This window comes from Copadichromis virginalis, linkage group LG10, assembly GCF_057382275.1.
Source record: "Copadichromis virginalis isolate Kocher_CV1m ecotype Utaka linkage group LG10, C_Virginalis_male_GT1.1, whole genome shotgun sequence".
Taxonomy (NCBI): domain Eukaryota; kingdom Metazoa; phylum Chordata; class Actinopteri; order Cichliformes; family Cichlidae; genus Copadichromis; species Copadichromis virginalis.
In genome coordinates this window covers 25469075-25491856 of record NC_140627.1, presented here as the reverse complement: position 1 = coordinate 25491856, position 22782 = coordinate 25469075, and the positions used below count along the sequence as shown (strand labels likewise).

Genomic DNA, 22782 nt, shown 5'->3' with positions numbered 1-22782 from the left:
TTTCACCAAACAAGCGAGAGTAAAGGCTCAAAAAACGACTTTATTTTTCAGATTATTATCCTGAAACCGAGCCATGAAGCAGTTTTAATGCTCACCAAGCATCACTTCCCACCACTGATGAATAATATACAAAGAACTGCTATTAAATAATTAACATTAGCAGTCTGAACAAATACGAAGCACCTTAACAGACTGGAAACAAGTTTATTTTCTTAGCAACATTGTTTTCTTGGGATCTTTCATAAAGATGATGGTTGGTGTGGTGTTCCTACATAAATGTGACTAAAAACATCTTATTAATGAAACCAGGTCTTATACTTAAAGACATATTGTGGATAGTTCACTGCAGCATTGTGCTGGTTTGATGGTATAAAAATCATTGGACATATATGTGTGTGTGTGTGTGCGTGTGTGCGTGCGTGCGGGGGGGGAGGGGGGTCAAAAATGCAAACAAACAAAATGCAACTAAAGTTGGACACATTACAAAAAATCTTGACTAAAATATTCAACAACTTGGATGAAACTGTGGAGATGAGGAATGGAAGCTCCTCCGGTGTGCCTCGGTTCATCCTCTACAGCACTTTGTACCGGCCTTTGCTCGTCGGCTGGTAGGAGTTTTGCTGGGGGGGGGGAAAAAGAAAGAAACGGGAAATAAAATTAAACATTTTCGGCATAAAGTCACTGCATAATAAGAGTGGATGACATGTTTTAACATGTGTGAGCAAAAAGATACTTACTAATCGGATGAGCTCTTCCTTGATTAGCCGTGTAATTTCTGTTTTGGCTTTCTGCACAGCCAGTTCATTTGCACCTACAACACAAATAACATGTTAATATTCAGTATAGGCTGCTCTGTTAAGGAAACTGGACACCCCATTAGGAAATTCATTGCCTTCGAGGTAATTAAAAAAAAAATACCAAAAGGGAGGGAGGAGTTGTATTTTGCAAGAGGCACTTTTAACAGCATGATTTAAGCCAACAAAAGCTTTTTTTCCTTCTTTAAAACTTGAAAAGTCAAGATTATCTGCTCCGTGTGATAACTAGTTTATAAACTTCCTGCGTTGTGCTGTTCTCAAGTTATCATGTTCATTGTTCGTGTTCACTGAACCTTAGAGTTCAGCAATTGTACAGCTGCCCTAAAAATATCTTGTTATATCAGGTGTCAGGACTTTAAAAAAAAAAAAAAAGGACAGACGTTCTTTGACACATACTCTCAATAGCCAAGTAGATCTTGCGCTCTCCTTCCTTGGGCTCTTTGCCTGGAGGGAAGTACGTTCCTCTGATGGTGATGGCAGCTTCAGAGTATTCACCGATCCTCTGCAAAGCTTCTTTAGATGTCACCTTCCACCTGGCAGTCTGAGGGAAGGAAGAAAAGGAAGATTTTATAAGCCCTTTTTTGTCTGCTTTATGTTCAGAGGAAGAAACAAAATACTTTGGGATTCTTGATTGTTAATCAGTCGTGACAAAAAACACAAAACGCTCAGTTTAAGCATCTGTCATCTAAAAGATAAGCCCCTCTCCCGGACAAAAAGCATTTGTATTGAGCATAAACATTTTGCCAAAAATTAGAACAGCTTAGCTTTTTTAATCAGAGATTAAAAGAAAGTTATTTTCTTAGTAGCTTAAAGAAGTCGAGGATTTTAATGTCAAGTATTTTTAATAGATGGATTTGCTTAATTTTCCACTCAAATTTGCATATGTTAGACTTTACATCATGATGCACCAACTACATGCAAGAGGTGGATTTTAAAGGAGTATAACAGGAATGACTACTAGGCCCTCAGGTCTCCAGCTGTCTGCATCCGTGTTCGCAATGGAGAATAATCAAGACTTACGTGTAAGCAAATCAGGAACACACATTCACAGATGTTTTAAAAAAAAAGTACAAATGGCTTTCCAACTTTAAATCTGAAATTGCATTGCTAAAAAAAGCGACAGTGTAAGTCTTACATAAACACTTAGAGAAACAACGTCTATGCTAGAAAAACTTGAACGTGTTTCACTTGAAACCACAACCAGGAGATGGGTTTGGTGTGGTGTGAAAATCACTAAAAAGAAAGCAAAGAAAACACTCAAAGACGTGTAAAGTGGAACTTCTGGTATGTATGGGTAGAATGCCTGCAGACTAAAAAGTGAGCAGACTCTAAAATGGGAATCGTCTCTCAGTTTTATAGGAGTTTTAGCAACGTTCACTCAACACAACGTATAAAAAGCAAGATGAGAGAAGAAGGAGGTCTTACAATAATGCAAAAAGAATGACAGGATATCTGTGCATTTGGCAGGAAAAATAACTTTTGAAGGAATTTTGCTGGATTTTTGTTATAGCTCCCCACATGAAAGTACACTTTAATAATAGTAAATCTGGGTGTTGGAGGAATTGTGGCTCCCAAACTGCAGAGCATTATGTCTGCTGGGAATGTCAACACATGCAAAACTACTGGATGGAAACAGACAGGGTGTGACAGGGTGGATCGTCAACACTCACATATGACCTTATGTCTGGATAACTTTCCACCAAAGGAATCAATAAATAATCATATTGATGATGTTGTTTTATCGCCTTATGATGTATTATGATCCTTAGATTTCCCCATTACGCATTCGTTATTTATATACAAATGTATGGCTAACCAGGTAGCTGCAGGTTAGTCTTACATGTCTGTAAATTTGTTGAAAAGTTTTAAATAATAATAGTTTTGGGGTTTTTTTTCTTTCTTTTTTTTTTAAAGTGGGCTTGAAAAACAAAGGGAGCAATAGTAGAGCTCCGTTTAACAGGAAGTAGTCAGGAAAAAAAATGCAAAAGCAAAAGTTTGTTTTATGTTTTGATTTGTCTTCTGTTTGGTCTTTTACTCATTTTTAAGTCCTTACACGGCCTTGCCCCACACGACATCTGAGCTGTTTTATTTCCCAGTTGCTCAAATCAGCAGACCAGCTGCTCCTGGATGTGCCGAGGACACAGTGGAGGCTCGGGAGAACAGGGATTTGCCATGGCGGCTCCCAAACTGAGGAATTCTTTGCTGTTAAAAAGACAGGCCTCTTAACTACCAGTTTGCGCTTATGACCCACCTCTTCATCTTGGCTTTTCCCAAGTGTGAGATGTTGATTTTACGTTTTGATTTTAAATTTTTACTCGTGTTTAATTCTGTCTTGATGCTTTTATTTTACATTGTAATTTTAATTCTATTTATTTTATTCTAACATATCTTTATTTTTGTATCCTGAGGTTTTATCAGTGGTTGCTGTTTTTTAAAGTGCTTTAAAGGAAGTTGGCTTGGCTTATCAGCAGCACGGGCTAAGCTAACAATCCAACAACAGCACAAACAGAAATAAGCTAGCATGCAGACAGTTGATCCCCATATTTTTGACACAGACCCCTGGTGACAATACACAGCAACAACATCCAGATTCATGATTCCTTCCCTATGCTGTTTTGGAGAAATGACTTAGTCGAGTTAAACTACTGAAACCCAGCGGCTGTGAAAAGAAAACCTGAGTCCAAAAAACAAAGAGCAAAAATAAAACTGATCCTTGCTGAATATTTCAGTACAGCCCTGCGCTGTGTGCCGCTGACCTGAGGGAAGTCGTTGATCTCCAGCTCCTCTTCATATCTCCTGACTGTCTCAGCCTGCTCAGCCGCCTGCCGCTCCTCCTCCAGCTTCTCCACCGGGGTGTAGTTGAGCTTTGCATTGATCTTTTCTGCCAGCTGCTCTGCGATGGTTTTGGCTGACACTGAGGGGGTCATGATGGTGCCGCCCCGCAGGATGGCGTTGGTTGCCTGCTGCATTACATCCTGTAGACACAGAGTAATTGTAATTGTCACAATGCAAACAAAGTTTTAATTACTAGCTGAGGTCCTAGGATTTTTGTGGGTACTAAGTATTGGACACAATAAAAATTAAACCTAAGTGGTTAGTCTGAAAAATCACAAGTCCAGCAATCTCAGCTGTGTCATGAATACGTGCACAACCGTCCACTTCACGGTGGCACTGGAGTCTTGACGTACCTGAGCCTCAGCGCCCAGGTTCTTCTGAGCGTTGATCTTGAGCGCCAGCCTTTTGGCCATTTCCAATTTCTGGATGTTACCAGCAGACGTAGGCCCGAGTCCTGGCAAACCTCCGGGGGCAGCCGCTGTGGCGGCAACAGCTCCAGCTGGACCAGCAGCCGCGCCCGGAGCAGACAGATCCTTCACCCTCTTCTTGGAATTAAACATACTTTCGATTTGCTCCTCAATCTAAGAAGGAATAACAGTTAAACATGTTTAATAATAATAGAACTGCAATTAGAGGACAAAAAAAACTTGAAGCCAAGCAGCTTAGCAGAGGTAAGTAAATAATTTAAATAAAAAAATTTAAATCTCCATTATTTAAAAGTTACTCACATCCAGGGCTCCGTCCTCATCGTCAGAGTCCTGCAAACCGAGAGCAGCTTTCTGCAGCTTCTTCCTCTCATTGGCCAGAGCATGCTCAGTCTCATCAAACTTGAAGCCTTTTCCTGAGAAACCACTGCTGCTCTTAATGGTCTTACCCTCCTGCACAGAGCAAAGGGAGGAAAGAAAGAAGCTTTCAAGTTTGTCACATTGTTCTTCTAGATCCTTTTCAATCTGCTTACTAACTGAGACACCAAAGATCAAATTTTATCCCAATTAATGTTAAGCATTTACAATATAAGAAAACAAACAAATGAAATACGAAGTATAGAAGCAACAAACTAGCACCATGTAACTGCAAAGAAAGCATAAAAATGAACATGATATTTAAGCTGATGCATTACATGTGCAGAAAGACGTTGCTAATACCTTCAGAAACTTCAACATACGTTTCTCCCTGGCAGTAAGTACTGCTAAAATATACGATTGCCTACTGCGGGTCTTTATCTTACCGCTTTTTGTTGGTCTTTGAAAGAGGCCCAAAGCTGCTCCAGTTCTGGTGGGACCGGAGAGCCCGACAGCTCCAGAGCTTTAATGATATCGCCAGCATAGCGAACCTGATCCTCCGTGATGAACGTGTAGGCGTATCCCTGAGAAGCAAATGTGTACAGATTTAAACATGATTACCACCAAAAACAAAACACCCCAAATGTCAACACAAATTTCCTAGTTTTTGATGTCTAAAATTAAATGAGCTCCCTTTAAAGGGGCTGACCTTGTTGCCTGCTCTGCCCGTGCGCCCGGCCCTGTGAACGTAGTCCTCGTAGTGGTTGGGACAGTTGTAGTTGACCACCAGGATCAGCTGCTTCACATCAAGGCCTCTGGCTGCCACAGAGGTGGCGACCATCAGACGACACGCTCCATTCTTAAAATCGTTGATGATGCTGTCTCTGTCGTACTGATCGATTCCTTGGAGACACAGAATTACTAATTTGTAGTAAATGTGGCCATAACAGAACAGAAACCTAAAAATATAACTGACAGATATAAAACTGACTGATTGTATATTCACATTAGGAGGACAAAAAAAAATATGAATTCATGTGGTTTGATGAGACTTTTTAATATTCCTGGTCGTTGTTTAAACAGACCAGATCATCCCAAATACCTGAAATTGAAAAGTGATTGACAATCTGCTAGCCAATGAAGATTCAATATGATGAAAAAAACACAAAAAAAAAACTAATGAGGCTTCTAAATGAGACTTGAGAAACCAGAGGGTGATGTCACAGTAGCTTTGTTATTCATCATATGGCTGTCAAAGTCAAAGTGTGGCTCACTACCTCCATGTAAAGACATGCAGGGGTACGAGGCTTTCATCAAGTCTTTGAGCAGTCCGTCTGCGTGCTCCTGTTTGTCCACAAAGATGATAACAGATCCTTTTTCCTGGTAGTGACCCAGAATCTCCAGCAGCTTCAGGAATTTCTTGTCCTCATCGATTACTAGCTGCAGAAATAAAAACAGATACTTTTTAAAAAGGGGGGGAATTAAAACTGAACTAGTAAGCAGAGAAACTGAAAGGGAAAGTTACTGTTTAGTGAGATGTAACATAAATGGCTTACCACGTGTTGCTCCACATCAGAGCAGACGACACTGCGGCCTCCCACCTGGATCTCCAGGGGCTTTGACAGGATCCTGCGAGCCAGCGCCTCCATGGCTCTGGGGAAAGTTGCTGAGAACATGACCGTCTGACGGTCTGGACGCACGTTGTCAACGATACGCATCACCTGGTGTGTGAATCAGAGGGGGAAAAAAATATATCTGAGAATTTTTGTCACTGAACATTTTCTTTTGCAGGTTCAAAGTTGATTTGTCCTGGCTTTATAAAACATTATTGTGACAACCGTTCCTCAAGTGCTAAACATTATACACTAAAAATGCTTCATTTGATGCTACTGATGCATGAAAAGCTGTATGTTAATGTATGATCCCCCACCTGTGGCTCGAAGCCCATGTCAAACATCCTGTCTGCCTCATCCAGGACCACATATGTGACTCTGCGGAGGTTGGTTACCCGACCTACACATTAAGGAAGACGGGCATAAGGAAATCAGTTAAATATGAACAACGCCAAGGCTTAACAGGCATCCTGCCTTCTTCACATCACATGAAACTAGTCTAACAAAACACAGAAAAGCTTTTTCCATGATACAACTACTTGATACAACTGGACAATAAATCAAGGCATCCTAATTTCAGCACATTTTTCAAGTGGCCAGAGTTTTATTGCATTGGTATTTTAGGCTGTTCATTTCTTTGCTCGTCTTGCGTACCATCTCAGGGGCAACTGGGACCTGTAAAACATATAATACAAGAGATGGAGCCACATCAAGCACTATCTGAGCGAGCGCCTTTTCACCTACAAGGGAAACATATTACAGATTACCTCGCATGTGTGGAAGCAACAAGAAACCCCTTCTATCATACTAACTGCTACACACATGTAATAGCTACTTTCTAAGTACACTAATAGTGTTTTTTTCACATTTCTATGCAAAGGCTCAGTGCTGCGCAGGACTCTACAATCATATTTACTCCCAGAAGCAGTACATTAAGTCAAAATAACCTGACATGATGCAAAACTCTGATATAATACAGTGCATACCCCTGACCACCTTACATCCATGTTATGATACACTTATCAAACATTACGATTGTTTCCTGCTTTAAGTCAGAGGAACCGTGGAGGCAGCACCAGGTCCACCTACCTGTACTTGGCCTGAGCTTCGGGAATAACACATCAGTCTTGTAGATATGAGTGATCCCAAAGGTGGTCAAATAATGCCAACAGTTTAGTAAGTAGTACTGATTTGGTTCATTATGTACTGTATCATACTGTTTAATCCATGCAAAGCAACAAGAAAAGGCATCAAATGAGCAGATTTGCATTTATGTCCTATAAGGATAGAGAAGCGACACGACCAAGAGTGATGAACTCACCGCTGTTGGCCCCCAACATGTCAATCATTCTTCCTGGTGTGCACACGATGATCTCAGCTCCTCTCTTCAGCTCAGCGATCTATAATACAGAAGGCAGCGTTAAGGAAAAACACACATTTTCTTTCTGTTACAGGAGTTTTGAGGGAGGAACAATGTCCAGAATTTAAACACTTATAATACCAACACAAACACAATAAAGTGATTATGGTGCACGAGGAGCGTATACAATAATGAGCAACTTGAATTTGGAAGTTTCTGCTACTGGGTCTCAAATCGGTGTTTCCACCAAACCTTTTCAAAATTCTTCAAATTATTTTACAATATATTTTTTAAGAAGTCTCAGCCATGCATGTTTTTGTTTAAATATATACAAGAATTGCAAAATAGTCTAGAAGACCAATTTTAGGTAGGTATTTTATGCCGTTATTTGATAGTATAAAAGGTAGACGCGGCCACAACGTCGTCACCTGCTGTTTGGTGACGTTCAGTTTGACATCACCACCTTGGTGTTTTGAAATTAGATGTGAAAAGTGAGACTCAAACTGAGGATATCACCACCTGGTAAACAGCCTGGATAATCCAAGTCGTTAGCCAGTGAACATAACCTGGATATTCCTCCTTTCTGACTACGAATGGCCATCATTTAGACTCAAGTCTGCAGGAAAGTGCTTACAGGTAACAGAGTAAAGGAAACCAAGGGCTGTTATAGCACAGACTCTACTACTTAAAATCTTCTTGCAATTGGAGGAATCACCCCCTTGCTGCCCATAAAAAGAAGCAGGTTTAATCTTCTACTCCACCTCAAAGTTAAAGTAGAATTTATTTATGGTTCAGCAGGGAGAGCTCGCTCACAATATGCTGGAAGTCCAGGGATGGCCCATCTACGGTCTACCTGCACAGAGCTTTTTGTCAATTGAGGCAGCGAACAAATAAGTGCTACAGCCGGTCTGTGGGCCACTCTTCTTGTGCTGTTGATATACAGTATTTTTTGACATGCACTACTGGCATTTTGGAGGACTGCATGGAAGTGTTTTGCAGTGGGTGAAAACCCTTCTCTCCACTCACTGTCCACACAGAAACATGTACATGGATGGAACAAGCGGAACCACAATTTGCTCTGAAGCCTGTGTTATACTGTCAATGTTGACAGTAGTCCTGTAAGCAGTTATTATAGCAGCAGTTGTTCTTTTGTTGTTGTTTGTTTTTTTAAAAACAACCTATTGTAGTTTCCCACACTATTACATCAACATCAGCCTGAATCATTAATGCAAGGCAGGATGGATCCATGCTTTCAAGTCGTCTATACCAAAATCTAACCCTACCATCCAATATATAAATCCATTTTTGGCTCTACTGAAAAGCATGAGCTGCTATTTCAGATGGACACCATAGGTCTATTAAACCTCTAAAATGATGTAGTTGTGCTACAGCGCACACTTACCTGTTCACTGATGCCCGTGCCTCCATAAACACACACCACCCTGAGTCCCAGCGGTTTAGAGAATTTCTTACACTCCTTTGTGATCTGCAGAGCCAGCTCTCTGGTTGGAGTCATAATTACAGCTGTGTAAAAGGGAGGAAAAACAGGATAATTGGATTGTTGTCGTTAGGAAAAAAAAAAAGGAAGAAAAGAAAAAAAACTTGACCATTTGGTCTTCATCTGACCTACAGTTGGATTCTGAACCCGGACTATGAAAAGCAAAGGAATCAGACAGGATTCATATGTTTTTATTTGAATGTGATCAAAAGATGAGTTTATTTATATTTTAGCGAGAAGCCCAAAGGAAAAATAAAAGTTCCTGTTGCTTACAGATTGGGCCCTCAGATTCCTCCAGGGGTCTCTGGTCCATGATGTGTCGGAACATGGGCAGCAGGAAAGCTATGGTTTTCCCGCTGCCGGTCTTAGCAATACCAATGAGGTCTCGGCCCGACATGATGGCAGGGATGGCCTGGGCCTGGATGGGTGTGGGTTTCTCATAACCGTGCCTTTAAAAGAAAACCATGAGCATCTTGTCAGAAAGAGTCATATGCAATCCCAATATATTAATTATATATTTGTGGCTAGTCTTGAGTGAATATGAATGGTCATATTTATTGGCTTATTAATGGATTTTATATAAAGAGAAAAGACTGCTCACTGCACAATGATTTTCAAACATGCACACACAGAGACACACTCACTTCTTCAGGGCGTTCAGGATCTTCATCGACACTCCACACTGCACCCATGTCTTGATGGGTTTGGGACAGCCTTTCCCTTTCACCGTAATGCCTTCCAGTTCCAGCCTGTACGCATTCACTTCTGTATTTATTTAAAATAAAATAAATAAATTGAATAAAGAGATTTTAAACAGGTAATTAAGCATGAAAAAGACAAGTCGTTTATCATAGAACAGATATGGTTTTCTCACTGACCTTCTGTAGTCATCTTGGCCAGCTCAGGCACCTCCACGTAGAAGTTTTTGCGGTACGATTCATACTGGATCTTTGTGTGGTCAACAGGCTCCAGGATCTTCCTTTGTTTGGTCTGGAAGCCTGTCAGAGCCGTCTGGAGATCAACCTCTTCCTCCTCTGATGAGTACTGTCAAACACATGAGCATCATTTTAGATTGTTAAAAGATGAGCCCATCAGCAGAAAGCAGATTAATTACTGAGGATCTCTGTTTCATTCATATCAGCTTCTCGGGCAGCGAGAGAAGAGGTTTAACCTTTATTATATAATCAAAGCAAGCATTAAAATCTCACCTCCATGGCATCCTGGTCATTCTCCATCAGCTCTCCCTTCTTTTTGTGCGTGTGAGGTCCTTTCTTGGTTTTAACGACTGTCACCACTTTGGTCACAGTCATTGCACCTTTCTGCAGAAGAAGAGAAGACACGCATATTCATCAGCAGAAGAACAAACATCCATAAAGGCAGCATCTGGTCTGACACTAGTAGATGATAAACCCAAAGCCACACGCTTCCAGTGATGAACACCTAAAGACAAAATGATAGCAACTACACAAACATCAGGAAAATGTTGACAAACTTCAATTGCATTTGAACATTTTTTCTAAGATTTTTAGTTCAGGTGTGTTTTTAGAGCTGATCCTAATGACTTTGGGGAGGGTTGGGCAATAAGGATAACACTGCAAAATGCGGGATTTTGTCCTCACCTTATCATTTCCTTTCATGGCTCCAATGTTGAACTTCTTCACTTCCTGTTTCACCTCCTCCATGTAGGCATCCAGGGGATCTATATCATCCTCCTCTGTCTGCTGCTCCATGGGAGTCTCCTTGTCCTTATCGTCATCACCCTCTTTCTTACCATCCTTTAACTCCTCTTGCCTTTCCCCTTTCCCGTCCGCCTCCTCGTCATCATCTCCCTCCATTACAGCAGAACCGTCCTCGTCATCGTCTGAAATGAAGAGTTAATTAAGATGCTGGGCAAAGATAAACCTATAGCAAGTATTGGTCAGTTAGCTGATAAAATTAAAGCAAATAAAGGGTGACTGATTGGTTTATCACACAGATAAAGTTTTGTTAGACACAGTTTAAACAATTTAAACTACTCGTGAAGTCCAAAGTAAAAATTCAACAGTGTTTCCTCCAGTTACTTCCTCACCATCATCGTCCTCCAGGCTCCATTTCTTGCCCTGCTTCATCTCCTCCAGTTCTTTCTTGATCTCTCCGATGTTTTCGATGGCCTTCTTCCTCTGCTCTTCCCTCCACTTCTCCACCCGCTCCTTCCTCTTCCTCATCTCCTCCTCCAGTTTGTTCTGGTCAAAGTCTTGCTGCATGAAAACAAAGGAAAAGCACAAATATTTTACTTCTCGTTATGTTCTTTACTTACTTGCTTATTATTTCAAACAAAGAGGCACTTTAAAGTTCTTTCTATGGGCAAAGAAAAACATGAAGAAAGGACAATGGCATTCAAGCTAGCAGAAATAAACATATCAACCAACTTACATCCTCAACCTTTTCATCTTCTTTCTCCTCTTTAATCTTTTTCTTTTCAGCTATTGGCTCCAGGGTGTCCTTCTCTTTGCTTTTAGCCCTGCAAGGGAAAAAGAAAATAAGACAAAGTGTAATAGATGGGATTATGGAATTGCTCAGATTAAGCAAATCATCCATCCAATTTCCAAGGTCTTCTATACCATTCACCACTTCTAGAGGACAGTTTAATCTTTATAAAAATGGAAAGCTCCATATATTATATGGTGTTTTTTTTAACTGTCGCCAAGCTCTGAAAATATGCCTCACATCCTGGCTGCTGATAGCATCTTTACATGACTCTGCGTGCCAGCAAAAGAACACAGTGGAAGTACAGAGTAGAAGACTCTGTGTGTTTTCAATTTCACAGATGGGAATTTAAAGCCTCACTTTTCATCCTTTTTACTGCTCTTGCTGGGGCTACCAGAGCGGGACCTCCGGGCTCGGCTTCTGCTGCCCGACCGCCTCCTGTCTCGGCTTCTCGACCTCCTCCTCTCCCTGCTCCTGGAGCGCCTGGAAGCCAAAGGCAAACATATCACATGTAAAAGGACAAATCAACAGGGAGACAACAGTTTTGTCAGTTTCAGCTTTTTAAGTGTGCAGATGCGCATCTGAAAGGAAACCTCACAATAGCTTAATCATGATAAAACTGTATCATAAAAAAGTGCACGAGAGTTTTCATTGTCTCGATTCAAAACGATTCTTCGCCATCACTGTGATTTTTATCCACTGTCCTACTGGATTTGCAAAATTCAACACATGTGAAAGTTTTAGTTCAAAAGAATTTTCAAATCAATGGATGCAATTCTACTGAAATTAAAGATAATTACCAGACAGAGCAACAGCAGTAAACAGTTTTGTTAAAAACTAAATTTGGCTTCTGTTCATCACCGTATAGCTTGGACATATAGCCTGTTGTTTTTTCCCCCCATTAAAGCATGCTACTGTCTGATGATGTTTATCAAAGAGTTTTTGGTGGACTCTGTTGTCCTAATGTCTCTGAAGGAAGAAAAAAAAATTGAGAATGTGCCCCTCTCCAAGCAGACAATTGACCTTTTCTCATTGGCTCTGGACAAGAACTGTAATGTTTGCGAGTCAAGTTACTCATCTTTGCAAGTGGGAAAACAAAAGAGTGTGAGATTAGCGAGTGCCCCAGGAGTGATTTATTAACAGAATACCTGCATGCTGAAGCTGAAATGGGACAACAGGCAGGCTACAACCAAAACAATGTCAGACTTTTGAAACAGATGCAAGATAAAGTGACTGAAATGAACCCAGAACTGCAATTGGTATTGTTGCGTCGTATTATAGGTCAGGAAGTGTTGTGCAAGTCTGCAAGAGATGGTCATTCTGCCTGCATATGGTTGGAAAGTCAGTATTGTTACATCGGATCAAAAGAGTGACCAAAAACTTCAATTTGTGTTCAGGCTGTAAACACCAGAAGACTTCAGTCCACTTCAAAATGTATTTATTTACGTGTACACTTAAACTTAAGTTCAAACCACCACACACCTGGCTCGTTTTCTGTCTCTGGAGCGCGACCTGCGGCGATCCCGGCTCCGTGACCTCTCCCTCCGGCTCCGCTCGTCTTTCTTGGAGCGCTTGTCCGGGGAGCGACTCTTTGATCGGCTACCCGACCGTCCCCGAGATGCGGAACGTTTCCGGTAATGCCTGTTGATTAAAAAACGCATGATATGAGAGATTAGCTCTTGGTTAACGTGCATAAACATCAGTACGCTTTTAGCCAGCATGCTAACGCTAATCTAAAATCGCTTCCTCAAACAGAAGTTAGTCACACTCGATTCACCAGCACCAGACTAACCGTAAAAGTCCAGACATACCTCGACTCACGTCCCATCTCGAACCCACGCAGATAAGTCTCGCAAAAAAAGTGAAATTAGTTCTCAAAAAATAAACGAGTCTTGCGCGTCGAGTGGATGTTTGTGTGTTTGAACCCGCACGTAAAAAAAGTGCGACTCTACAACTCCTGAACTCCACGGGTAAAAGGTTGCTGCGCCACCAAGTGGTGGGAGGTCAGAATACCCCAGCCTTATCACAGGCTGTGTCGCAGGGCTTTTCATTTGTGAGCGGTTCCCGAACTTTATGAAGATGATTTCATTTTCATTTATTTCACCTTATTCATCTCTTTATCTTTCGTGGAACTGAAACATTTTAAAATGCTCTCATTCTTAAATATAAGATGTATTAATTGGAGGATCAGTGGTTTATTGGTTCCACCACAGAGTTATAAATTAAAAACCTATTTATCTTTCTTGTTATCTTCCACATTTTAAAGCTGAGACTTACATGAGAGATCGCACTGGATTTGAAAAGAAAATATATAAAAAAAAAATCCTCCAATGGCAGCTTTTTGTCACTACTGGGGTGAATCTAAATGCAAAATGTTCAACGTAGCAAATATTTGCCAGAAGATTGGTTAAATTTCAATATGAACCATGAATAGTAAAGTAAAAGAAGAGTAGTAACCGTAAAGACAAGACGTATAACAGCAGATCAAATGATTCCAATAAGTTTTACTCAAAGATAACCCAAGTAAATACAAAATGCAGTTTTGAAATGACTTCATGTATTTAGGGACAAAAAATCTAACCAAACTTACCAGGCCCCTATTAAATACTACACCATTACAACCAGAGGAACGTGAGCTGTTGAAGGCAGAATGGATCCATGCTTTCATGTTGTTAACATCAAATTCTGACCTTACACTTTCAATTGTGCAAGAGTTTGTTGGTTTGATTCCAGCTACAGACACAAATACCCTTTAGGGTTACATCCTGTCTAAAACGCTGCCAAACCAAACATGCTTGACCATGCTTACATGGCTATACAGGCATTTAGTTACTGCCCTGTGATTGGCTGATTAGATTAGATACATATTTTTAATAACCTAAATTTAGTCATTTCAGTTCCCTTGGTCTTTCAAATTAAGGCTTTTTCAAAGTTTGGCTCAATAACTGACTGCCAAAAAAAAAAAGAAAAGAAGAGGTGAGTCACACAAGTAGTATTTATTTGGTATGAATTGTTCGGTTGCTCATTCATCTTTTGGAGCAGAGACTGTTTACATCACATCAACACTACATTTGTTACTCACGTTCAAATATGTAAGATACCGCAAGAGCCATTAAAAACAGTATCTGCAAATTTACCTTATCAAAAAACAATCAAGTAGGTCAGACAAGTTGTAGGATAAATTACACCAAGTCATTCACATGGAAAAAATATTCACATTCATAAATTAATCAGGTTAAAATTACAAATATGAAACAAGGACAGCACAGAAGTAGAGAGAGCATACTGTATATTTATGCAAGTATGTATGAGAGAGGCTTGAACAAAGCAAAGCAGGATATGTCACCAGAATTACTCAACACAAATAAGCATACGAAGTCCCACTGCCTCACACAAAACTGCAGTGACAGCACTTTCTAGTAAAACCCCCCAAAACACTCTCAGCGTGTATAAAGTTCACCGCGGTTTTAAGCTCACCGAGCTTAATAAAGTACACAAAACATACAAGGGCTAAACTCTTCATCAGACGTAAACAAAGAAGGAAATTGTTTGTAACGTAAGTGGACCCTTCCCAAAGATCAGAGAAAATGTGATTTTTAAAGCAGTGCTATGAGGAAAAGAAAATCCCTCAGAAATGGGAAGGTCCTCAACACTCGACTATCTTTAAAATCTCTAACTGAAGGTTGGAGGGCCATCTATGTAAAAGTTTGTTTTGTAGAAAAATCAAAGAAGCTCACAGTTTGAGGCAATCCAGAAATTCTGTCATTCTTCCTCATTCCATTTATACCAGAGTAGTTTTGTTCTTCCCGGCCTCTTCTACCTCTAAGATCTCCGTCTTTTTAAGCCAGCTCATTCTGATGGACAGAAATGTTTGATACGGCTCTTTCTACAACAGATTATTAGTGTGGTTAAACGATGTCTAACTGCTGGCCTCTTTCTCTCCTTCTTATTATTTGTTTTAAATAGGCTGTGCAGCAGTGTCGGAGGTCATCCGAACCTCTCCACTCAGAGAGAAGCAACGTAACTGTGAGATCTCTGAGATTAATCACAGTATTCACAAAAAAGCTGAATTAATAAACCTGAGAATAAAAGTCAGAAAGCAAATTTCTGAATCTTGTCATTAATCTCAGGGCGAGTATTTTTCCAACGCTGCTCGAGTTAAACGTTTCTCACACTTTTGTTTGCGGGAGATTTTTCTACTGGGCTGCTATGCTACGATCTGTGACACAGCTGTCACGTCTCTATCTCGTCTACAGCTCTGGTGTGGACACTGCAATCAGCAGGGGTGTTTATGTACCGTATGAGAAAGAACAGAAAACTGCTGCTTCTGTCAATGTCATTCATACTGTCAATTGTAACGGATCAAGAAACTTCTCCAATCTTTCCTTGCAAGGTTGTACCAACGTCACTTTCACAATGTACAAATGAAGCACTTCAACCTAAAAGGCCAGCAGTGTTCTGCGTTTGATTTGAGTGGCATGAACTGAAAGTGAGTTGACCCTGTGCGATGCCCTAAGTTGACAAAAAGATTACCGTACTATAGTGTTGTAGACTAGCTACCTCCAAAATTCTCCAGCAGTTTTCATCGGTTTGACAGCAGATTTTGGTTTTACAGAAGAGTTAGAACCCTGCTGAGGAATCTGGCTGAAAATATGACACCCTGCTCAGACTAACCTCAACTTTGGAGGTTATTACTCCGCAGAATGACTCACAGGCTTGGCGATAATTCAAAGCGTTCTGACTCAACATCTTGTTCAGCAAACAATTGTTCCTATCAGGTGTCAGATTTTGAATTATGACCCAGCCTTTGAGGAGTCTCCAGTGTTTCCCCTTCATAAGTTAAATGCAATCTGTGGCTTCCCACTGGGATGTCAGACTGATGACTGTACAGTAATCCAATCTTCGGCGTGATACTTCCCATTTTCCGTACTAATAAATATCCTTCGGCGCAATAAATGGCAGTACATTCTTTACACACAGGTAACACAGGTTTCACAGCTTCTGTTCAGAGAAATATTAACCTGGAAGTCTGTAACAAACACCGAACTTTGTGGTTGGGCGTAGCTTTAGCGTTAGTGAAATCCCGAAGAGCTCAAATGACGAGCACTCGTCCAGCTGGCGTGTGCGGGCCTGATCATAAGGCAGCAGGGGTTCACCTCCAGACTGTCAATGATAAACAAGCACCTAAGGGTGCAAATGAGCATGCCTATGTTGCTATGAGAGATGGGAGGGGACAGCAAAAAAGGAGGGGTGGGGGTTTACAGAGGTCCTTGTAACCTATCAGGGAGTCTCTGAGCCAATGAAGAGCAGTATCTCATGCGAGAGGATGAAGGTGAAGAAGTAGACACAGAGGTCAGCGAAGACGTCACCCATCCTCCTGTAGGTGTCCATGGAGCGATTGATGACCTCGGCAGGGATGCCGGACAGTAACAGGGCAGCAGTTAGCACAGTGGTCTGGGTCTTCTTCTCTACCTGCAGAAACAGGAGAACCCAAAGCACATTATATGCAAATATATGTGCTTACTTCTCATTATTAATCAATCTGTTTTTGCACTAAATAAATCAAGATTAAAATGTTCAAAAACTAAAACTCTATTAGAAATTTGTGCCAAAAGTTCCTTCAGTGGCCACTTGAGGCTGGCTCAAAAAGCAAGTCAATCCCCATAGACTCCCATGTTAAAATGTCCAGCTTTGCAGCAGAAAGAAACATGTTTACAACCTGCTTTGGTTGTAAATTAAGTGGAGTCACTGAACTGGACCTCTCCATCTATTCTTCTGGTGATGACTTAACAATCCACCAGCTTTTCCAAATATGATCACTTCTTATTTAAAAACAAGAACAGCAGCTGTTAAAATTAAACCCTGAGCCTTCAAAATGAGTCCAAAACTAGTGGGTGATGTCACGGTGGCTATGTCCATGTTTTAAAATATCACTGGACCCTCTGTGGCATAAATTCAAAATGCTCCTGGAAATATTCCTCACATATTTTGGACCATACTGACATTAAAGCACCACACAGTCGCTGTGGATTTGTTAGCTGAACATCCATTATGCAGATCTCCAATTCCACCACATCATAAATGAGTACAGTGAACTCAACGTCATGCTCATGAAAGCAGTTCAAGAAGATGGGTATACTGTAGTCATAATGGGATGGGCATGGTCGGCAACAGTACACCAAAATCTGACCCTACTATCTGAATGACACAGCAGAAATTCAGACTCATTGGAACAGGCAGCATTTTTCCAAACTTCTATTGTCCAATTTTTGAGACCCTGTATGAGCTGTAGCCTCAGTTTCCCTTTCTTAGCTGACAGAAGAAGCACCCGGTGTGGTCTTCTGCTGCTATAGCCCATCTGCTTCAAGGTTCAGGGTATTTTGCATTTAAAGGTGCTCTTCTGTATACCTTAGTTTTAACAAGTTCTTTGAGTCAAACCCTCAACATGGATTTTTCTCACAGAGAATTGCTGATCATAAGATATTTTCTCTTTTTTCAACCATTCTCTGTAAACCCAAGAGATGATTGTCTGGGGAAATCTTAGTAGATCAGTTTCTGAAATACTCAGACTGCCTAACTGGCACCAGAAACCATGCTATGTTACATTTGAATCATCTTTCATTCCCAGATTTTCTGATGCTCGGTTTCAGCAGGTTGTTTTAATCTGTCTAGTTGTTGAACAGGTATTTGTCTTTTCCTTATTAGCAAATAGTTTTTATTGTACTTTGTATGAACTTGGCGTTGGTTGAGAAGATTGTAGCTAAAAAGACTGGGCTGTCAGACACAGCACAACTACATCGGAACAACTGCAATAGGTCATTGTATTTGATTTTCTATTTATACAGAGAAAAACAAAACTAAAATATTATTCGTAGTGCTGTCCGCTCTGCATGCACACATTGTGCATGCAGAGTGACGAGAGTCTTAAAAAAATAAAAACTCACCTTTGGAAAGTATTTGGACAACCCCATGTAGGCCAGTTCAAGTGTCAAAAATGGAGCAAATATTGACTAAAATAAAACAAGATAAATGTAGCATTAACAAACAAATAAATAAATACATATTTGGTACTGATACTGGCATAAAATGTAAAAATGAACTCCTTACTAGTGCACTAACAAGTCTGTGTTAAAAACCAAAGGCTCACCAGATACTTGCAGACAAAAACCCTGACAAAAACAGCAAGGAGGACGCTGCCGATGAGCCTGAAGACCCTGAAGGGATCAAACTCCTCTGAGTCCGACCCTCCATCCTCGGCCGGCTTTTCATTGGCCAGCTGACCCCGAAGCTTCATGGCATCATCAAAACGAGAAAAGTAGGATGCAGAGAGAAAGCCTGGACGAGGAGAGCCACTGACATCATCTGACGGCCGCTCGCCCCTCGGTCTCCGCCGGACTCCTCCGATATCATCTTCTGAGGATCCTCCGGGTGGCTCACTGGAGAGCTCTGGCAGGGGTGAGCCTCTCCTCTCCGGGGTGGAGCTGTGGGAGTGACTGCCAATCCCTGGAGACGGTCTCGGAGAAGATGAGGCAGTGGACCATGGCTCTAGAGGCAGATGGAACCGGGGTTCTGCAGGACGCCGCGACGCTCCTGACAATGAGAAGACAATAATCAATAATATGACATTAGCTAGTGCTAAAATGATTGGTCACCCCCCCCCCGTCCCAAAAAACCCCAAATCCAGGTGTGATGTAACTGCAGTTTTAGCTTTAATTCAAAAGGATTTAACAAATTAATTAATTATCTTTATAAACAAATTGCAAGCAGTTTAGATTTTGTACAGGGGACTATGGTTTTACTTCAGTTCAGAGACAGCATAATATGGATAACAGATTGTAGTACCAGTAAGTTTCCATTAAGTTTTTTTTTTTTGCTGGGTCTGACGGCGTGAAGACACTGATGAGTTCCAGCTTGTCTGTGTTGTTTAAGTTAAACAGGGAAGTTAATGTCAGCATAATTTTTTGCCTCACAGTGTTCAAGAGCACAGGAGTGAGTGAGAACAGAGAGGTCTGAGCAAAAACAATCAGGACTTGTCAAAACTCATAGTATGTTCCACAGAATTGAGAATTTCAACACATTCAAGTCTGGGAAGATTGATTTTGGATATTTAGAGTAAGATAACTTCAGCGAGGGCACTCATGATGATGGAGGAGGACCTGGGCTTGGTAGATATGGCCACACTGAAGAAGAGGGCTTGAAGAAGTCAATTAAGAAGAGAACAGTGACTGATGATGATGGTCGCTTCGATCACTTTTTGAAACATGATAACTATGATGTGTCGCCAAAGAAAGGGAATGACATCATAGACAGTACTGCTGGTGTTGTGCCATAGAGTGATTGTCTGCCACTTCTGATTTTTCTATGCATTTTCAATGTATAATATCTTTGCTTATTGTACCTACATTATAATAAATACAGTCATTTTTGGCCACTTAAAATATCTCAATAATTATTTGTTGCAATTTCAGCCCCCTTTTGGCCATATCTCTCTATTCTTCATGTCAATGACACTTTTTACCCTGATAAATAAAGGATATATAAAAGTCACAGCCAAAAACCAACTGCAGCTTTTACCTTGTCACTCACTCCTGTGCTTTCTGGTTCCAAATGACTAGATATTTGTTACAAGAGATATGCTTGGCATATATGTACTTTTTGTTTTCTTATGTACTAACTACTGCAGCTTCTCTGCAGGTGTCTTAAAGCCTGTGTGCAATAAGACAGGTTGGCTGAGGTACCTTCTATCTACACTGCTGTATTGTTGTGTATTAATTATTCTGTTTATCAGAGCTGAGCAGCCTGTGAGCCACCCTCTGATCTCCACCTGCTAATGCTAACAACATTTAGCATGATTTGAATCCCAAGCTGCTGCCATTTTCCTCTTCTACTTAATATATCTGTAGTGAGCCCGATTATTTACATAGTAAGTTATGGTCCTAAAAGACAGCACTAACGTCCTAACTGCAGCCGCAGGATGAGGCGGGTCTCTGTCAGGACAGCGTGTTTCAATAGGAAAGACACGCCCAGGAGAAATTCAGAGGATCGTTTGTTACCGATTACCGTTATTTTCAGGCTCGTTTTTGGTGATTCCCACGATCCTGTTCATCCTGTCCTCTGAATTCATGAGCAGCCTTTTCCTCCGGATCTCCGCTCTTTTCTGTGCCGCCGACATGGAGCCCGTCTTCTCCTCGCTGGCCTCCCCGGACTCCATGTCGATAATTAAGTAAATGACCCTTTAATGCAAACTCAACCCACAGTACATAAAGCTAGTGCTTCAGTAGCTCACGGTACACGACACAGAAGCCTCAGACCACTGAATTAAACGCTTAACACGAAAGAGCGACGAGCCTTAACTGTGGCGCACAGTGATGATGTCAGCACAGCTTTTTTAGATTACGTCAACGATATGCGATGATTGCGACGGTCAATAGTAATAAAATAATAATAATAGTGAAGGGGCCGGATGGGTATATTCTGCAAAAAGGCAAATTTACAACAAAACGGGTCATATATTTAAAAGAGAAAGGTGATATTTAAAACAAATAAAAACAAATGGCAAGTTTACAAGAAAAAGGTAAAAAAAAAAAACTATATAAATTTATGGTAAATAAATTTATTTGTTCTTAGTTTGTTTAAATCCTCAGCCTCTTTATGCCTTTAATCGGCTCTAATACGCCTTCATAAAACTGTATAACAATATTAGCATTTAACGAGCATATAAAAGTACAAAGAAACACTAAGGAAACAGTGTGTTCTGAGTGGCAAAGCATAAGCATAACAAAGCATAAAGCATAAAAAACGGGATAATTTCATTTTTAGTTTCATTTTTGTTTTTCGAAATGGCACCAAATTTTAGATTTTCTCTAGACCTCAAGAGGCTGGAAGTGACAAGTTCTGCCTTTTAAAAAAAAAATCCATTTCTGAATGGTCTGTAGTGTTAATAGGAAAAATAGCTCTAACCTCTAGGTTTGGAGTATTCTTTACTCAAGCTGAAGTAAAAAGTGCATTAACGATGCAAAAAAAATCAGACCTGAAATAACAATTTTTTTCAGTTAATTATATAAAAGCAGGGCATATTGATTTAAATAATTGTAACTGAGCTATGGAAAAACTGAAGAAATGAAACAACTTGATCATTTTATTTGTTTCATCTTTTGGTCATTGGTTATATTAAAGCAATGAAGTGATATAATTAAAGGTCTGAGAAAAATGCTTATTGCAAATGTCAACACAGCACATACTGATGCTGAAAAACAGACAGACAGATATCACTAAAAGCCTGAACTTACCACAACTTTCATACCCTTGATGGGTGTCTGTACATCTCACACTCTATGGGCCTCTGTTAGCATGTTAAAGTTAATGACAGCACAATTTTAAAAAACGACCGAACAAGAGAAATGAACACATCAGCACAGCTTACATTTGCAAAGTTGCATCTGAACAAACCACTTCTTCTTCTAGAAGAATCACCATATCAATATAAATGTCCACTCGTCAATATTCTACGATAGAGTACTAGCACTGTAGAGAAAGGTGGGATTGAAGTCCACTTGGCTAACCTCTCACTACATTGGAGATAGGGTAAAAGGTCTTAACATCCAGCCTTTATGATAACAATGAAACAAAGTTCTAGAAAAGATCTTATCAATGTGTGTTTTTAATTTGTATCAAAGTTATAATTAAAGTATACATCTAAGTAATATGATGAATGAGAAATCTGAGTAATGAAACTGATTTAATATTTAATCTCCTGACCTTTTGCTGTGATTTGGTGTGTGCGTGTGCTTTTGTGCTGAGGTTGATTGTACCAGCAGGGAATCTAAATATGGCACACAGCCTAGAGCTTGTCTGAGGTCTGTAGTGCTTGGTCAGAATGACTAAGCAAATACTCAGAGAAAGTTTGATTTTTAATGTTTATGATTTAATTAATTTAATTGATAAAACAAAATTATATGAAGTAAATTGTGATTGACAAACTGAGTTTTGAAGAGTAAAGATGAGAGAAAGTATTTCTATATAATGAGCTGTTTGGAAGATTGGATCTAAGCAGATCCAGCAGAGACAGCAGAGGGATCTATTGCTGAGCCGGGGACAGAGGCTGACTGGAATTTATTCTTTATTGACAAAAAACAAACAAAAAAAGTCTGGTGCTAAGAAACAAATATTTTATGGTGATAAGTTAATAAATTTTCACTCAATTGTCACTTTTCTCCCCTTTAATTATCTTATACCAACTATAAAGCATGATGGCACAGGCATGATGATTTGGCCTTGCTCTGCAGCCACAGGGCACTGTCATGGCTGCTGTCATTGAGTTGACCATGAACCATGACCCCAGAACAAATTTCCAAATGAGTGCCTCAAAGCCCAGGCCTCCACCTGACTGGAGTGAATATCCACAAACCTCAAT

The 22782-nt window shown here is 40.3% G+C and overlaps 2 protein-coding genes across 2 annotated transcripts; both read right to left on the bottom strand.

The window, feature by feature from the left end:
• Positions 1 to 20: 20 nt before the first annotated feature.
• ddx46 (DEAD (Asp-Glu-Ala-Asp) box polypeptide 46) lies at positions 21 to 13324 on the bottom strand. Its single transcript, XM_085470814.1, has 23 exons — positions 13181 to 13324; positions 12852 to 13010; positions 11730 to 11852; positions 11316 to 11403; positions 10972 to 11140; positions 10523 to 10764; positions 10112 to 10222; positions 9782 to 9947; positions 9548 to 9668; positions 9177 to 9352; positions 8808 to 8929; positions 7367 to 7445; positions 6363 to 6445; positions 5989 to 6153; positions 5710 to 5872; positions 5142 to 5335; positions 4879 to 5016; positions 4379 to 4528; positions 4004 to 4231; positions 3572 to 3790; positions 1212 to 1356; positions 738 to 811; positions 21 to 620 (listed from the first exon to the last, which is right to left on the bottom strand). The coding sequence occupies exons 1-23, from the start codon at positions 13195 to 13197 to the stop codon at positions 573 to 575; spliced, it is 3180 nt and encodes a 1059-aa protein (XP_085326940.1). The 5' UTR covers positions 13198 to 13324; the 3' UTR covers positions 21 to 572.
• Positions 13325 to 14344: 1020 nt separating this feature from the next.
• camlg (calcium modulating ligand) lies at positions 14345 to 20752 on the bottom strand. The gene is made up of 4 exons (XM_085470813.1): positions 20430 to 20752; positions 18517 to 18959; positions 18314 to 18379; positions 14345 to 16841 (listed from the first exon to the last, which is right to left on the bottom strand). Exons 1-4 carry the CDS (start codon positions 20578 to 20580, stop codon positions 16650 to 16652), a joined length of 852 nt encoding a protein of 283 aa, XP_085326939.1. The 5' UTR covers positions 20581 to 20752; the 3' UTR covers positions 14345 to 16649.
• Between the last annotated feature and the right edge of the window lie 2030 nt (positions 20753 to 22782).

What these genes read in the sequence shown, in the direction of transcription:
- ddx46 (XM_085470814.1), bottom strand. An exon ending in AGAGACAGAAAACGAGCCAG is followed by an intron (nt 11,853 to 12,851) that starts GTGTGTGGTGGT and finishes TTTGGCTTCCAG; the next exon opens with GCGCTCCAGGAGCAGGGAGA. An exon ending in TCAAAGACCAACAAAAAGCG is followed by an intron (nt 4,529 to 4,878) that starts GTAAGATAAAGA and finishes TGCTCTGTGCAG; the next exon opens with GAGGGTAAGACCATTAAGAG.
- camlg (XM_085470813.1), bottom strand. Translation starts at nt 20,580, where the DNA reads ATGGAGTCCGGGGAGGCCAGCGAGGAGAAGACGGGCTCCATGTCGGCG. An exon ending in TTTTTGTCTGCAAGTATCTG is followed by an intron (nt 18,380 to 18,516) that starts GTGAGCCTTTGG and finishes GTTTTATTTTAG; the next exon opens with TCAATATTTGCTCCATTTTT. An exon ending in TGTCCAAATACTTTCCAAAG is followed by an intron (nt 16,842 to 18,313) that starts GTGAGTTTTTAT and finishes CTGTTTCTGCAG; the next exon opens with GTAGAGAAGAAGACCCAGAC.